At 47.0% G+C, this 18,091-nt stretch overlaps 1 protein-coding gene across 1 annotated transcript; it reads left to right on the top strand.

Annotated features, from left to right (window-relative positions):
* Positions 1-8,168: 8,168 nt before the first annotated feature.
* LOC123187163 (NAC domain-containing protein 35) lies at positions 8,169-12,259 on the top strand. Its single transcript, XM_044598935.1, has 6 exons — positions 8,169-8,324; positions 9,371-9,549; positions 9,929-10,176; positions 10,268-10,429; positions 10,801-11,125; positions 11,583-12,259. Exons 2-6 carry the CDS (start codon positions 9,378-9,380, stop codon positions 11,852-11,854), a joined length of 1,179 nt encoding a protein of 392 aa, XP_044454870.1. The 5' UTR covers positions 8,169-8,324; positions 9,371-9,377; the 3' UTR covers positions 11,855-12,259.
* The last annotated feature ends 5,832 nt before the right edge of the window (positions 12,260-18,091 follow it).

Here is an 18,091-nt window from a genome sequence, read left to right as displayed (position 1 = left end):
GAAAGAGCTGAATAATTTTGCCGAAAATAAAGAGACACCAGAATTCAAGGGCAGATATGAGAAGATCAGAGATCATTGGCCCACATTTGTGGCCCACGAGACATCGGAAAAGAGTAAGAAGATGTCGGCGACAAACAAGCAAAATGCTGCGAAGAAGAAGCATCACCATCGCATGGGGTCAGGTGGCTACCTCGTAGCCCGGCCTAAGTGGGCCAAGACTGAGAATGATCTGGTTGATAAAGGGATCGAACCAGACACAATTAACTGGCCAGACCGTTGCCGGACTTGGTTCTTCGGGGCTGGCGGAACCTTGGACCCTGTATCAGGGAAGTGCATTTGGACGAACGATCAAATGTACATACCAGTCAAGAAGCTTCAGCAGTATATCGAAGCAGCGCAGCAAGGGACGTTCGTTCCAGACAGAGAGAATGACGAGCTCACAATGGCCCTCGGGAATCCTGAGCACCCAGGACGGACACGAGGCACGCCAGGCTCCATTCCGTGGAAGGTTGGGTTTCCGGACGCAGGCGGTTACAAATGCCAGGAGAGGAGGAAAAAAGTGCAGCAGACCCAAATACATGCGCTGCAAGAAAGGGTACAAGCGATAGAGGAACGAGAAGCAAATCACAGCAAACGAACTGCCGAAGCTTCCCCAGAAGCTACCCCGCCATCTCAACGGAGAAGCAGCGTGGCTTCCACCGAGCTGCTTCAGCCGGAGCATGTCTTGACGGCTCCTGCCAGCTATCCCGTGGATGCTATCACGGAGTCTCAAAATTGCCACCTTATGATGCAATGGATTAATATGAAGGTCAAGGCGGCCGTTGGCTCTGTTTTTCCTACTGAACCCGGCGCAACTTTTCACTGTCGGCTGATTCCAGAAGGATATGCTAGGGTGATGGTGGATGAAATAATGGAGGGATTTGAGGACCTCCAGCTTGACCACCCTACCGGTGAAGGGGAGACTCGGCAGGGTTCTGCTCCGAAGACTCCATGCCTATGGCGGAAGGAGCTCATCAACCTTCCGAACTGGACGCCTCCGCCTCCTCCTCCTCCTCCGGCGAGTCAGGGCACTCCGCCTCCTCCATCGCCTCCTCCTCCGGCGAGTGACGATCAGGGCACTTGGCCGGCTCCTTCTCCGGCACGTGGCGGCACTCCGCCTCCTTCTCCGCCTACGCCGGCGCGCCCGAGCAGCTAGCCTCCTCCTTCTCCGCCTCGTCAGCAAGGGCGGAAGAGACCTGCCGCCGCTCCGGCTGCTCCGGCGCGTCGTACTCCTTCTCCTCTGCCTCGTAAGCAAGTAAAGAAGACAACCGCTCCGTCTGCTCTGCCGGCGTCTAGCAGTACAGCCAGAGGCGGGAGGACATACAGATTCGGTCCTTCTTTGAAGACTCCAGAGAAGTTACCATATGAGAGGACCCTAGAGGAGAACGCCGAGATCACGCGAGAAGAAGTGAGGAACTTCTTTGAAGGGATGAAAGAAAAGAAACATCCACCTCCGGAGGAGAAGGTAGATCCGGTGAAAGCGAAGCGCACTCTGGCTGCCCTGACAAAACCACCCAAGTCTCCCCCGAAAGGAAACTATGAGCGCATTATTGGAAAGGAATTTGCCGAAGCGGAGCGGTCGGGAACTACTGTCAGTGATCAAAGGCTGAAAGAACGACAAGCTGGGAAACAAATTGCGCAGCTCAGCGAACAAGCGAAGCAATCATGCCCCCCGCTCAAGGTGCCTAGCGACATCGTCGCTAATGATCCGAGGATGGTGCCCGGTTATAGCAATCTTGGCGATTACCTGCCCGACGATGTACATTATGATTTCATGGAGGTGCAAATAGAAAGATACGAGTACGGGAAGCCTCTCGTCAAAGATGAAAGATCTCTATCAACGATGATGCGAAGATTGCATGATTGGTACTTGAAAATCTGCAGAGAGTCTGGGGAGAGGAGTACTTTGTATGTGAGAGTTAAAAAGGAGCATGACATCGTTGGAATTGAACTGTTGCCTGTTCCATTTGAGGAGTTCTTTCAGTTTTTCAATCAATTGGCCCTCAATAAAGCAACGGTCACCTGCTACTGTCTGTAAGTAGTACTACTTCTGTCATTAAGTCTCTCTATATAGCTCAGCTCTTTCATTGCATGTATTTATAATTATCCTCACTATATTATGCAGATTGAAGATCGCCGAATTGAAGAAAAGACAAGTCGGTGATATTGGGTTCATTAACACATATCTCATAGATGCAACTGAGGTTAAATTTCATGCCGCAGATACTGAGGCCAACTTGCTACGATCGTTGGTAATAAATGAAAACAAAGATATAATACTCTTTCCTTACAACTGCAAGTGAGTGTTACTATCTTGTGCGTATTCGGTTTCCCTTATATATTAGTCAAGGTTATAGTAATGTAATTGATGAGTTATGCATGCGTGTGCAGTTTCCACTATATTCTTCTAGAGATTAAGCTTGAGCAGGGACTAGTAACCGTCTAGACTCAAGACGAAAAGATCCCCAGAACTATGCGGACATGACTCAAATGCTCGAGAAGTAAGTTAAATCGGTCATTATCCACCATATCAGCAACTTTGTTCATTTCCTGATATATCAAGTAATTGTTTTCTTTGTCTGGCAAGGTTTGGAAAAAATTCACCAAAAAAGCTCGAGGACTCCCGAAGAAGCTGCAATTTAGACACCCGAAAGTAAGTACTATAGTAGCATGTTCCGCGCATCTCCTATTGATTCAAGCGCTAGTTTCATCAATACCATTTGGCATTCTTGCTTATCAGTTTGATTGACCTCTATTTCTTGTAAAGTGGTTGTGGCAGGAACAAGGTAATGATTTCTATGGATACTACGTTTGCGAGTCCATCCGCCACACGACCTGTGAGCGGGGCTACTCTGACGAACAATATGAAGTACGTAAATAACAACATTCACAATTTTATTTTATTACCATCATTTGTGTTGAGTTTCATTCATTCATATATATATGTATTGACCCCCTTCTTCAAATTAGATGTTTCGGAAGCGGGATAAACTCTTAGCACCAGCTCGCATGCGAGCAATTCAAGAGAAATTGGCAGCATTCTTTCTTGACCACGTGATCGCTGAAGACGGAGAATACTATGTGGACCATGAGTCCATATGTTAGGAGATTATATTTGTAAGAGATAATTATTGTATATATGTAGCCGGTAGTGTCGGATAGATATACGAGAACTTGTTGTTCGACCAATCTCTCGGAGAAGGAGAGGTGGTCGATATCACTTCTCTCTGTATGCATATATGTTCATGACGATCTTCTATTTCCTTCGTTTGCTTACTAGCTAGCGTGTCTAGTCCCCTCTATACGTATGTATAGTACGTAGCGTCGACCAAGCACGGACATAAGAGAGGACACTTCTCTCTATTAATTATAGCTAGCTAACACAATATATGAAACACCTAAATTAACCCCTCAAAACCCCCAAACCCCCCTCCCCCCATTCAAAAAAAACAAAAACCCCAACCACAGAAATGCTGACGCGTGGATGCCTATTGGTCCCGGTTGGTGCCACCAACCGGGACCAAAGGCCCTCCTGCCTGGGCTCCGCGCACAGGCCACGTGGAGGCCCATATGTCCCGGTTCTGGATTGAACCGGGACTAAAGGGACAGGGCATTAGTACCGACCCTTTAGTCCCGGTTCAGGAACCGGGACAAAAGGCCCTTGCGAACCGGGACAATAGGCCCTTTTTCTACTAGTGGTTGGATCTGTTAGAAGGGAGAGAGAGGATTGATGGAATAGTTGTTGTATTGCTTGAGCCTCGTTGGCATATATAGAGGAGTACAATGATCTACTTGGAGTACAAGACAAGCCAGAACAAATCCTAGTCTATCTCGTCTTTCCTAATAATCAATATAGTCAACATCCCCCCGCAGTCACAACGGTAGCGATGTAGACGGTGAGACTGGAGAAGAATCCGAAGGCAAGCCGACGGACCCCCCCCTCCCAAACACAGTCATAATGGTCGATGAATCACGGAGTCGTGGCTGGAGTGAAAACCGACGAGGTTTCTCAAGCAAGCGGTAGCCCTTTGTGCCATTTTTCGATGTAGCTGAGAGCGTAGGGTGGTGTAGCTGTGGTCGAGGTAGCCGTGCGAAGAATGTCATGGTCGACGTCGAGTCGGAGTAACTGGTGTCGAGGAAGTCGCCATGGAGCCACATGCGCAAGGAGGCGCCGAGTTAGCATGGGCGCAGTGGTGTCGAAGTAGGGGTACGCCTAGGAGAAGACGGTGTTGACGAGGCGTCGCGCTGGGGTTGCCAAACCTGGGGATACGTCATAGATGAAGGCACGCGTCGGTGTTGACGGCACAGGGCATGCATAGACGGTCGAAGACGAAGTTGATGAAGCGCCACAGCAGGCTTGCCAGGCCCGGGAACATGTCATGGACGAAGGCATGCATCGGTGTTCCCAGCACCGGGCATGCATAGATGAGGGACCTACACGAGTTGTACGCCATGTTGAAGAAGTCGAAGGGGCCAGCAAAGAAGAACTCGACGACGATTGCGGCGTCCATCGGCGCGAGGCCAATGTCACCAACGGTGGTCGGAGTAGACGAAGTGGTCGAAGTAGATGACGGCGATGCTGGCGACGGACTGCTGCTAGACGAAGACGAACGGGGTGGACGGGCGGCGGCGGTGGCCAAAGAAGAGCAGCCGTGGCGGCATGACGGCGGCGGTGGCTAGGTTAGCAGTGCAGCGGCGGTGCTCGAAGTAGGCGAAGCCCGACAGCGTGACAAAGACCAGCGCGGACGATGGCGTTCCCGCACCAAAGGGAAACGGCGCGGCGCATACCACGAGAGGTCGACGCGCGATGACGGTGGAGTAGACCGCGGGCCGCGGCGCTACGGCCCGAAGGGGCGACGCAGCGGCGGCGGGTAGGTCAGGGCAACAGCGGGAAGACCTCGAGGCAGCGGAGGGGACCGCGGGCCGCGGCGCTACCGCCCGAAGGGGCCGGCGCAGCGGCGGAGCGCGGGTCGGTGCAATCGCTGGGACGGCCTCGGGGCGGCGGTGGGGACCGCGTATCGCGGCACAAGGGCCTGAAGGGGCGACGTAGCGCTGACGCACGAGTCGATGCAGCCGCGAGGAGAACCACGGGGCGGCGGCGCTGTGGCCCGATGGGGGGACACAGCGCCAGCCCGATGCTCGATCGGTGGAGGGGCGTGCGGTACTCGGGACGATCTTCACGGGACCTGCGGAGGCGCGCGTAACCGACGAGCTAGGTCGGTTGTGCGGCTTAGGTGAGGCGGATCGTGGCAGCGAGCGAGTGATCAAGCTGGTCACGCGCGAGGTCGGGGACGCCGCTCGGTGAAGGCGGGGTGACGGCGGAGTCCGAGATGAAGTCGGCGGTGGCGGACGGCGTAGGACGTCGTGCGGACGAGCGCATCAGCACCGGCACCCGGGCTGGCAAAGCAGCGCCGGCGGCCGGGTAGCGAGGCTCGAGCGACCAACGTAGCAGCAGGGCTCGAGCTGAGGCAGCCGACGAGCCTGACGCAGTCGGCCCGACGCAGCCGTGGACGAGGCCAGCGAGGTAAACCGCCGGGCCGCCGTGCAGACGCGGCGGAGGCGGGTGATGTGGATCGATGAGCAGGCCGGCGCGCGAGCGACGACTATGATTGGCCGTCGCATGGCGCGAGGCCGCCAGGTCGGAGCGATGCAGGTTTCGCGGTCGGAGCAGGGCGGTGACGGCTGACGCAGGTCGACGGACGGACCGACGCGTGGATGGCGGCTGGCCTTGACAGGCCTCCTTGGCGCATGGACGCCGGGTTGGAGGAGAGGTCAGCGAGTCGCGCCGGGGTTGGAGTAGAGGCGCACGAGGGTCGACGGACGGACCGACGCGCGGATGGCGGCTGGCCTTGACGGGCCTCCTTGGCGCGTGGACGCCCGGTCGGAGGAGAGGTCGGCGGGTCGCGCCGGGGTTGGAGTAGAGGCGCACGAGGGTCGACGGCGACGGCGGGCGACGCAAACCGATTAAGATTAGACCGGAAAAACAAAAAGAAAAACGCCGATAAAAAACGATCGGGGAGAGAGCGAAAAAACCTGAAGCTAGGGCTCGGGAAAAAGACTCTCTAGGGCAGCCAGCCAACACGGATGGCGAACGAATCCTAGGTACGGATGGCGCCGCCCCTGATGGCGGTCATGGAGGCCGACCGCCCCAGAGGCGGCGGCTAGGGTTTAGAACCCGGAAACTGATACCATGTAAGAAGGGAGAGAGAGGATTGGTGAAATAGTTGTTGTATTGCTTGAGCTTCACGGACATATATATATAGGAGTATAATGATCTAGTCTATTTCGTCTTTCCTAATAAATCAATATACTCAACAGGATCAACAAGCCTGTGATTTTTCAAAACATTATACCTAATGCGTCTCTTGTGCCATGTTTGATTCCAACTGAGCGTAATTGCTCGATTTTTATTCGTTTTTCATTCCGCACAACTTTTGTCAAACTAATCTCGAGAGTAGGCAACTTTCATGTGATTCTAAATTGTGTTTTGCTTTATGTGTCATCGAGCTTTGCTCAGCAAGAGCTTTCCCCTGCCCGAGCATTCTCTGAGGCGTCTCTGAGACCGCAAAAAACCCGAGCAGAACGACATTTCAATCTCACTAGAGCTTAACCCTTGATTCTACTGAGCTCATCCAAACCCTATAAGCATTTGGTTCATATATGCTTGCCTGGTCTTAGATTTAAACAGCCACTTTATTTCCCGATGCTTCTCAGTCCTACCACTTGGGAATGAGGCGTCCTTGGATGACTTCGCTAGAGGACTCAAGATTCTAGCTCACAGCTTGATAACTTCTTGTTGGTATAGGTATATATCTTGAAAGCCGCTTCTCTCTCATCATGTTACAAGTGTCTTGTTGCTCATAATAAGAATAGTACTGCAATGCAACTACCTACATACCATCCCCTACGTGGTAGAACCATTTGGTGCATAATGTCTCAAGTGATGACATTATAGTATTGAAAATAGTTTTGCATGCGCATATTTAGTTAGCTCCCGCGTTAGTTGATCAAATAGTGTAACATTCTTTGCAAAATAGAAATTAGTGTCACATGCGTTAGGCACATCCCCACTCTCCTACTCAAGGTCAACATATCAAAGGCATGCAATTCTATTTCGTCAACTTTTCTTCTTCATGTGTTGCGATACATTGGCTTTGGTGACAAGTTTCTCGAGTGGATCTGTATGGTCTTTTCTTTTGCATCCTCGAAGGTCATGTTGAATAGAATTCCTTAAAGGTGTATGCTCCGTCACCAGGGCTTGTGGCAAGCCCCTGTCCATGCTTTTCTTCATCCTAGTCATGGAGCAGCTAAGTGCCTTGTTGATCCATAGTGAGGAGGTCAGCATGCTCGAGCTGCTACGTTGTCGAGGTATCAAGCCATGGTGCCCGCCTCTATGCTCAAGTGTTATCGATTCAATTTATAATCTATTCATGAATTGTTCCTCCTCGACCTTAATTAATCTGGCACTACATCAAGGTAACTGGTCCGTACCCTACCAATAGTGCTGCCCCTGACACATATGTGCCACTGATTCAACTCAACAATCCTGCTGGCGATGTAGGTTATCTAGAAGGAGCGCAATGCTCAAGTCTTCAATGTCCAATAATCCACGATTGGTGCCCTTAGGCAGAAGTTCAGAGATGAAGCTCCATTTGCGTTAGCCGTGATACAACATTCGTGGCTGGCATCGGGAGGGATGGGCTAGACTTTTGAAAGTGTGCTTCTAGTCCCAAAGTCACATGCACATGTCATGAACAGTAAAATTCAATAAATAACAAACATTGCTCAGTGTTCTGGCTGCAAGAAAATCCTCGCGATGAAATGACATTCATGGATGTGAGGACAAAAATAATAACAATGCCAGTGCTCCAAAACGCTTTCAAAAAGAGTCTTTTTCGAGCATAGACTTTTTTCTTTTGCCAAGACCTCTGTCATTCCATCGTAAAACTTTGCACACACGTGAAATGCTTGTCCGATGACGTGCGGGCCCCACCCATACCCTGTCCCACCCATCGGTTGGTGCGCGCAAGAGGGAGACACGTGTCCCCTCGTCCAGGTGCCGCACCGGCCCACATGGCAGACAGACAAATGGCTCCAGTCAACGAGGGAGTCTTGCCCACGGGGATATAAGCGGCGCTTTCGCCCACGCCTACCTGACCGCTGGTACACTGGCACGCGTCCGTCTCGCCCGCTTCGCCCCCCACCACTCCGGCAGACGGCGGCCACCGCCACCGCCGCCACCGTCGCCGTTCTGCCGCAGGCCGCCCCACCCGCGTCGATTCCGGGTGAGCGAATCCTCCCGCCGGCACCCCTCTCCTCCCCCTTCCAGCTCTGGCCGGATCCGTCCATTCTCGTGAGGTTTAGCCGATCCCGTTCGGGGTTCTGGGGCGGGATTCGTAATCGGGGCAGGCGGCCTCGGCGGCGAGTTTCGCGCGCGCGCGGGGGGCGGGGGGCGGGGGTCGTGTTCTTGATTCGGCGCCGTTCAGGGAGCGGGGCGTTCGGGGGCGATTCTTGGCTCCCCGCGTGGGTTTGGGTGTTCATCCGGAGAACCGCCACTCGATTCGCGCGTGTTCTAGCTGTCGTGAATCTGGTAGGGTTTGACTTGTACAGTACGGTTGTTTAGAGGGGATTTTCGCCTGGCGTCATGCGGGGAACAGGGCCATTTTGCTCTGCTTCTGTTCGAGGTGTCGTCGATTTTTGCCTGGGTTCATCTGAATGGCTCGCTCGGATATTTCTTGGGCGTTCTTGAACCTGCTGTTTGTTCTCTGTATGTCTGATTTCGTTGGTCTTTGCCGAAGGATCATAACTGTGTTTGTTTCTTGTCCGCGTAAATGTACTGTCGTAAAGAAAATAAAGTGCATGCCTGTGCGTGCTCTGTTCTAGTCTCTCTGTCCCTCTGATTTTACCCCAACCAACACTGGCTCCCATGAATGCTGTAGGTTTATTCTAGCAACAGGTTGCAGTACGGGTGTAGATTGCTCTGTCACTTTTCATGTCAGGATCCACTGTCTGATGAATCTTTCTGCTACCAAGTTGAATTCTATTTCTCTGAGCCCTGAGAAATGAAACCTTTGTTATGATGGTGCTGGACTTTGTGAGTTTGTGTTTGTTTTAACTGATAATGTTCAATTTGCTCACTGACTGGAAGCGCTGTATTGTTCACACTTTTGCAATCATTTAATCTGAAGGAAATGTGAGCGAATTAAATTCCTACAGCAGTAGCATTTTAGGCAACTTTAGACATGGCATAGTGTTGCAGCATTGCCTGTTTGCTAGATACTACATGCGTTTCTTTTTATAGCTCCTTGCTGAAACTGGACATCTTTTCCAGGACAATCATGTGTCCTCCACTTGGTACACCAACAGAAATGGACTACAGTATCAGTGATTCTTGGAGCGATGAAGAACTTGTGCGATTCTTGGCAGAGAGGAAGGCCGACGACTCCCTGCCAGAGAACGTGCTTGTGGGCATGGACCTTTCTCTCATTCATCCACAGGACTCCTCTCCTGGTTAGTACCTAGTGATGCACAAGATAATAATTATGATACGTAAATGGTGCTGTAAATACTCCTGCAGTCCGAATTCGTGCTGTTATTCACTATGTTGTACTTTCTTCTGTGAGAATGATTATATTATACTTAATCCAGTTGTTTTAGATACTTTTGGATAAACTGCACATAGCTGATAACTCTCTAGCATAAAGCAGCAACTTACTACGTTGTCCAAACTTGTTAGCATGTGGTTTGCATATTTGATTTGGTGAATTCTGTGGTTGCGTGGGACTAGGTATTATTTCCCCTTTCTGAAATCCATGTGCTTGCCTTATAATCTGTGCTAATTCTAATTGATTTGCTACTAGATACATGACAAAGATAACTCATCTTACAGGGAACATATGGTACCTGAACCAGTCAGATGATCAGCAGCCCTATGGGAATGGCGAGTCAGATATTAGAAAGGCAAAAGGTGGATACTGGAAGTGCATAGATGTTCTCAGAATACCAACAAGTAAATCTACTGCTGGTGTGAAATTTAGTCTGGAGTTTTATGAAGGCGAAGCACCATCTGGTAAGAGAACTCAGTGGTTGATGCATGAATATCAGGTAGAACAGAATGATGAAGCTAATGTACCACAGGTAGCCCATTTTTCTCCCTGAACAAAAGTTACACAGATGTGCCTAGCTATCAACCAGGGTTGATGACTGATGCCTTTGATCTTCCTGACAGGAGTACAAGTCTTTGTGTACAATATTGATGCAGGGGAGCAAAAAGTTAGATACTGAAGATGAACTGCTATCTCTGAGTACTAATGCTCCTAATGATCACTTGGAATCTTATCTTCAATATCTTGCTGACATGGAAGAGCAGAATGTTGCAGTAAACTCAAAGGTATATCATAATTTCTTTGTTATACAATGTATCAATGTTTAGCATTTGCAGTACCACCTGCTCTCTGTTTGTTCTTATGCTAGGGTAAATTATGTTGTCTGGATTGTCTAAACTCTTTGCTGGTTTGTCATTATAAATTGGTAAATAGTTCCCCAGGATCCTCTTATTGTAAATCACCTGTTTATTTGAAGAATCAGTCTTGCAGATTCTTGGATTCATTCAAAAACCATACGTAAAAATGTAGCTTATCAGGGTATTCAACTTCGTGTCATTCACTTGTTACTAGTTTGAGGCAATATAAACCCGATGGTATGTCATTCATGTTAGTCTGACCTGTAATCTTGATGAATCCTTCAATTTACATATGCCAGATTGTATCTTCCAGCCAGCAAAATAGCTCTTCCAGAGAAGGGAAGGACATTTATGAAGATTATAATGCTGCAGATGGCGTAGATTTTGTGAATGCTCTTGCTAACGAGGACTACATAGAAATGAAAGATCTATTAAGCTCAGATGGCTCTGCATCGACTTCTGAATTTTCAAGTAGACGGTCTGAAGAGTACTTTGACTCTGATGCATTACTGAGAGAGCTCTTGAATGACCAAAACACAACTAGAGAAATACATCAGGACTGCAACCATAACATAGCCGGACCTACTAAATCTGATTGCGTGGTTATCAGTCCACCAGAACAAGGTAAGATGACATTTGTCTCACTTGTTTTGAATTTAAGAGGTTGCTTTAGATCCTCGTGTAGTATGTTCCCAAAACTTTGTGAGTGTAGCCACACGAAGAATCATTTGGAAACCTAGAACAGTTCAATTTTGCAACTATGAAGTCCCACTGTAATGGACCCACATGATGAATGAGTCGATGGAACTTTCAACAAAGCCAGTTTGGCAATTACAGTTAGTCCCACTGTGTGGCATTTTTCTCCTGGGAGGGCTTGGGTTGATTTGTCAATGCTATTAGTTATTGAGATTATAACAGTAATATGTAACTGGATGTTCGTTAACTCTAGTCTAGACAGTTACAGTACTATAGATAAGACCCTCTGTTTTTTCTTTTCCCTGTCTGTACAATAGTTTGCTGATAAGTGATTTTTTTTTTGCGTGGATGCTGATATGTGAAGTTAATGCATCTGTTCTTACAGGGTTGGTTCACAACCATGATAATGGTGCCATGGTGGCTGGAACATCACTGGAAAAGGCAGCGTCAGATTCTGAAAGAGATCAACATTCGAGCGATCAGTGTCTGGATCACCATCCTCCTGCGTCTTCCTGTTCTCAAAACAGCCATGTAGAACAAAGCCATTCAAATAGTTCTAGCAGCTCGCATGGAAGCACCACGTCTCCCCAGAGAAGTCGATCTATCGGTAAACTTGGAAAGATAGGAAAGAAGTACTGCTGCTTGGGATCATTCTAGTCCCCTGCATATAGCATTTCATCGATTTTGTACAGGATGGGACATAGGCAAGTCAAGTTTTCCTCTTGAGCTGTGTAACATAGGATATACCATGCCATGGTATTCGGACCTTGACCCTGTCACCTGAACAAACTGTTGATAGATCTTCTGGCAGAACGAGGGCACGTTCCGAAGCAGCATGAGAAAGCACTTCATATAGTGTGAGGCACTATGTCGTGACACTGATGATTCTGTTGAACCGAGTTCAGGCTCTTATATCGTTTGATCGATAATATGCCAGTTCTGTTATCGATTCTTATCTTTGTTCAGTACAATGAGTTCAGTTGTGGTTTCCAACTCTCACCAGCCCCTCATTTGTGAATTCTATTGTAAAATTCTGTGCAATGTAATTTCACCTTTTAGCAAGTGATACTAACTGATAAATACTTTGCAATCTTCTGTTCTGGTGAAAGGTAATTAGTCGACATGTCAGAATGAGAACTGAAGGTTGGTAATTAATCGGTTTCAGCAGGAATCATTGCGTCCTGAATTTGTTAGCTCTATGGAGCCAGCAACCTGGTAAATTTGCGATGTGACTGCTTTACTCCTGGGATGGGATGCTGTCGTGCTGGCCCTAGATGCGCTGGTGGTGGGCCGTGCCATGCCGATGATGCTGGCACGGTAAAGAAAATCTCTGTTTTGTTTCCTGCAGGTCCTAGTGGTGCCACATAGCCACCTCCAAAAAGACTAAAAGGTGTTGTGTATTAATTCAGAAATAGACCTGTCATTACAACCGTGCAAAGGTGGGCTCCATAGGCAGGTCGGCATTGAACCTAGCAACATGCTCAATCTTACAATCATGCAAATATTAGTTTTATTTGAAAACCCCGTGGTTTAATTTGCCTGAATTCTGGCCTTGAACCTATGTTTTTTTTTTTGGCATTTGGACAATACTGAAGGGGAAGCTTGGCGCAGCGGTAAAGCTGTTGCCTTGTGGTTTACGTCATGGGTTTGAATTCTGAAAACAACCTCTTGCAGAAATGCAGGGAAACATTGCGTACTACAGACCCAAAGTGGTTGGACACTTCCCCAAACCCTGGGCAAGCGGGAGCTATGTGCACCCGGCTGTCCTGCTATGCCTGGCCTACTGGTGGAGAGACATAGCCATCTTGTGGTTGGTCAACGTCTTGGGAATAAGATCTTGACTTACCCATAGATATGTTCATCCTTGGACCTTGAAGCTTGATGTAATGAAAGACCAAACAAAAATGGTGGTTGATTATCCAATTCAGCATGAAACCGAGTCCCGACACTTCCTAATCCTAACATATCGACATGCCATGTGTTCAGTTGCGTTGCTAGAGGAACACCTTGCAGGCTACTTCCTAAATGTCCTAGAGCATGTAACATCTTGCTCCTAAATAAGAAAAGAGGTGTGTCCATCTTGATGTTCTTTAGATTCTAAAGAAGAGAGGGCAATGTTTTTGTTCCAGTGTTGTGCTCTTAAATAAGAGGATCGATGCATATGATTCAACACAGTTCAACAACCATCCATACCAATTTGTAACCATGTGCAGTGCTGACATGCCGTCTTGGCTTGCACATGGATCATTAGATATGGTGCACACAGACTATAGTACCAGAAATGGAAATATCTACTGTGTAAACCTGCAAACAAATTCATGTATGTCCTAGATATACAAGAGGTTTGAAGGATCACGAAACTTAAAAGCTGAGGTACTTGCAACCCAAAAGCATGAATCGGAATCTGCAACCCAAAAGCACAACTCAGGTTGTGTTTGATAGCAAAGTATTATATAAACCAAAGTATCAGAAACTACAGTAATTTTGCTTGTAGGTGTGAGATACCATAGTTTTATCAAAACAGAGTATTTTGCAGTATTCACAATACATAAAACCTGTTTGGTTGTTGCCGCATAACGCTGTAAATTTTGTTGTTTAGCCGTTGTGTTTAAGCACTCAGCAGCTCTGTTTTTAAAAAAGAGGTTTGGGGTTCTTTTTTTTATGCAGAGAAAAAACTACAGTTTGCCCAATACTACAATATTAAAAGCACAGTTGTTAGGGACAACCAAACAGCTTATTGTAAATAAAATCGTGGTAATCTCAAAAACTGTAGTATTCTCAAATACTTAAAAATACTTTGCTATCAAACAGGGCCTCAGTTTCATCAGGAATATAATGATTACTGGGTCTTGAACCAGTTATACTCTATGGACTTAACAACTTGGTAAATTTGTGATGTCAGTGCTTTACTGCCACCTTATGCATCTCGTCTAGTATGGTTGGTAGAATTGAGCCACCTATTAGTCATTCTGGTGTGTATTTGTGTATTTGTTAATAGTCCCTCTATTTTACCAGTGAGTGAGATACTTGAACGTAAAAGAGAATCGTTCATCACAGGGCTAAATTTTGCATGTCAGTTCTACATAACAAATAAATAAAAACATATAGAAGACTGTATGTACTTTTTTCTCTCCTTAATTCAGGCCCCACCGACCCCACTCACCAGGAAACAGGTAGAGCAGTTGTGAGGTTGCAATCAGGGCTTCCTAATTCCTACAAATGGCTACTGTATAGCTCTTGGGTCGCCACCAGGTGGGACACTGTCGTGCAGACTCTTTTGTTCTTGATGGTAAATTATGCTACTTTGCTATCATTTTGTCATATGATATATTATCAAAATATTGCCACTGAAAATAACAGCTTGTCCTATTGTTGTTGCGATTTTTGTGCACAAAAGTTTGCATCTATGATGTCATTAGTATAACATGCCAAAGAGAACAATAAAGAACTGGTGTAACTTTGTTACTAAAAATCTGAGACTTCCTTAGTCGTCAAACCCATCGCATTCTACCATAACCGTCTACTGTAGAATACCACAAAGGTGCCAAGAAGAAGCAAAGGACCTCCAAGCACTATACTCGACATGATGACCGTAGAGATTTTTATCATTCGGGAAGGAGGATGTTATTATTGAAAACATCATCTACATTGGAAGATACAAAAGGTGGACCATGACCTAGCTACAAATGACTTCCTATTATAAAGAACATACATACTTAATATTGTGGGCGTCCAAGATTTATCCATATCCTGCATGGTGAAATTCCACTAGTGCAGAACCGGGCTTTAGCGCCGGTTCGTAAGGTCGTTTAGTGCCGGTTCTACAACCGGCACTAAAGAGTGGAGACTAAAGCCTCCCTCCCCCCTTACTACCGGTTCGGCACGAACCCACGCTAAAGTGCCACCACGTGGCACGAGCCAGGCCCGGGTGCTGGTAGACAATTAGTACCGGTTGATAACATCAACCGATACTAAAACGTTTAGGAGGATTTTGGTTTTATTTTTTATTTTTCCATTAATTTAGTATTTTTCATTTAATTCTTTTTTGTTTGCTGGTATTTTACGATACTACATATTGTACACATTATGCATATATATAAATAGATTTTCTCGTAGAACCGATCATATATATCATCCAATGTCTCACAATCACCATTAATTATTCACACATACACATGTATATATATATATATATATATATATATATATATATATATATATATATATATAATTTCTCCTACATGTTGCCTTGTTGCCTTCGGAGCATGATCACAAGTGGTTTATGGGGCGGTAGCGGGTAATAGTATTCTCCTTTGGGATCTATGACCTGATCGAGCAAAAATCCTGCTATTTCCTCTTGAAGTGCTAGTATGCGCTCTGTTTCTAGAAGCTTCTCCCGCACCTCTTTGAACTGTTAAGAAGAAGATCAATATGCATGTGTATTAGTTGTGTGACTAGATATCGATAATGATGCAAATGTTGTGAATAATGTTCTGGCAAACGTACCCATTCCTGTCTATCAGATTTGCTCCTTTCGGACGCCATCATACGAATGTTCTCGCAAACGTAGTATGCACACATATCAGTTCCCGGAGCCTGCTTCAGGGCCTTTACGAGAATGGAATTTATTCAGATAATAATTAATCAAGCATGATAATTAATTAATGGTACTAAAACAAGAATTAAAGAGATGGTAAGCTAGCTAGTAATACTTAATTACTTACCTTGGGTCGAAACCAAAACAGTTTTTTGTCGCCATTTGCTTGGAGTCACCTTGATGAACTTTGCCCAAGCCCTGCCCGCCAGCAAAGAAAATGAATAAAGTGGTTATTAAATAGTTAATATCAGGAAATAAAGAACTAATTAAATAGGCCAAGATATAGTTAATAGTGATTGAAATTACCTGCCGACTATCCCCTTCACGATGGTGAAGTCACATTCTTTCTTAAGTAGTGAGTCTAGTACTTCAACTGTTCCTTTATCAACTTTAATGACTAACAAGATCCAGTGGTAACTGCATGCGCATACGTTTGCATGTCTTAATTAAGCGGGCATGTGCACAACACTAATCAATTAGCCTAAACCCTATACACTTAATTATTAACATCTAGCTAGCTAGTAAGCAAAAACAGAATATGTACTACAAGACAGTGTGACTCACAGGAAGTTATAAGGAAGTAGTATATCTTCATTGCTATTGAGGCGCTTGAAGAACTCTAGCATGCTTTCCTCTAAACTTGCTCGACAAGTTGGAATTTGCCATGTGTATTCATTAACGGTATTTGGGTCAATGAACCCAATGCCATAGCGTCCAGATTTTTTCATTTCATACATATTTATCCTGCATAATGCCACAGAAAAGAATATATAGTGAGGATAATTACATGTAATGATTGATCAAAATGATCACTACAGTTAGCTTGAGACTTAAATTACAGAAAGAAATCACTTATAGACAATAGCAATTGACGAGAGATTTGTCGAGTGCATCTTGATTGTATAACTAAAATAGTTCTGAATACTCAACGGACAGAGCTTTCTCATGGAAGTAATGCTCCTCCTTGACATTCACCATGAGGGATCTCGATTGGAAATCTTGCTAATGTTCATGTACGATTGATGCAATTCATACATTCTCGTTGGGAGGTTCTTGACCTCCTTGGGCTTGACCAAAGGTTGGCCCAGGACATATTTCCGTTTTATTTCCACCTCTCTAAGAGAAGACATGGGCTCGATCTCGAGGAGTTGTCCAACACTGATATCGAGAATTTTAGCCTGCCTTATATGCTCCTCGGTTATTACCAGATTGTTCAGCTGGGGAACAGTTTGCCCACAATAATACAGGGCACGCGTACTCTCATGTGTTGTTGGCACAACAAGCGGGGGATCGATTGCGCCGCCTGTTCTTCCAGTTGGGCAACGGTTTTCCCGCATTCTTTGCCAGCTGCTTGTTGGCTCGAGCTCGCTTTCCTTCTGTAGTCGTGCTCGATGTGCCTTCCTGATTTGGCACTCATAGTCTGAGTCAACAGGCTTGTGAGCTGGTGGTCTAGCCATACGAATGAAGTGGTCAATCTTTTCCCCAGGCACTTTCTCCCTTGGCGGCGGTGCCGGTTTCGGTCCAAAATGGGCGTCCACTTAGGCCTTAACTATGGCTTCGTTTTGCTCCTCGGTCATGTCGTAAGGCCTCCGAGGAAGAGGAGCGAGGCTTGGACCATATTTATATCTCTTGCCTTCGCCTTTACCTCCTGTACCACCTCGACTCGTACGACTATGCACTATAGCTGCGGCATGTCTCTTCTGCGATTGCTGAGGCGATAGAGACGGCTGACGTGGCTGAGTTGGAGCAGGAGTCTGCTCATGCATTGGAGGACTTGGAGGAGCGAGAGTCTGCTGACACGGTGACGGACTTCGAGGAGGAGTCGGCTCACGCGTTCGTGGACTTGAAGGAGCGGGAGTCTACTGACACGGTGGCGGACATCAAGGAGGAGTCGGCTCACACGTTCGTGGACTTCGAGGAGCGGGAGTCTGCTGACTCGATGGCGGACTTCGAGGAGAAGTCGGCTGACGCGGTGTCAGTGGCCTTTGAAAGATGATGCAATCCTTTCTCCATAGGATGATACGATGTATGGCCTCTCCCAGTGTGTGCTCGTCGTCACCTTCAGGAATGTCAAGCTCTAGCCCCGAATATTGGTCCACCACCTTATCAACCAAGACACGAGCATAGCACGCTGGAATCGTGGAGCAATGGAAGGTTTCTTCGGGGGTATTTGTAAAAGCAACGGCATCCGCCACCTTCATGGATATGTTCTTCATTTTGAAGTGTAGCTCACAGTTAGTGTTCTCTATGATGTCATCCACAGGGTATGTATCCAGCAGTGCGTTGCCCGGGGCGGA

The sequence above is a fragment of the Triticum aestivum genome, chromosome 2A, assembly GCF_018294505.1.
Source record: "Triticum aestivum cultivar Chinese Spring chromosome 2A, IWGSC CS RefSeq v2.1, whole genome shotgun sequence".
In the NCBI taxonomy this organism is placed as follows: domain Eukaryota; kingdom Viridiplantae; phylum Streptophyta; class Magnoliopsida; order Poales; family Poaceae; genus Triticum; species Triticum aestivum.
The sequence above is the reverse complement of the archived record's forward strand: the minus strand, read 5'-3'. Positions and strand labels throughout refer to the sequence as shown.

Excerpts from the sequence above, each read along its gene's own strand:
- LOC123187163 (XM_044598935.1), top strand. The coding sequence starts at position 9,378 with ATGTGTCCTCCACTTGGTACACCAACAGAAATGGACTACAGTATCAGT. Across the intron at positions 9,550-9,928 it reads TCCACAGGACTCCTCTCCTG|GGAACATATGGTACCTGAAC; the intron begins GTTAGTACCTAG and ends CTCATCTTACAG. Across the intron at positions 10,177-10,267 it reads ATGAAGCTAATGTACCACAG|GAGTACAAGTCTTTGTGTAC; the intron begins GTAGCCCATTTT and ends TCTTCCTGACAG.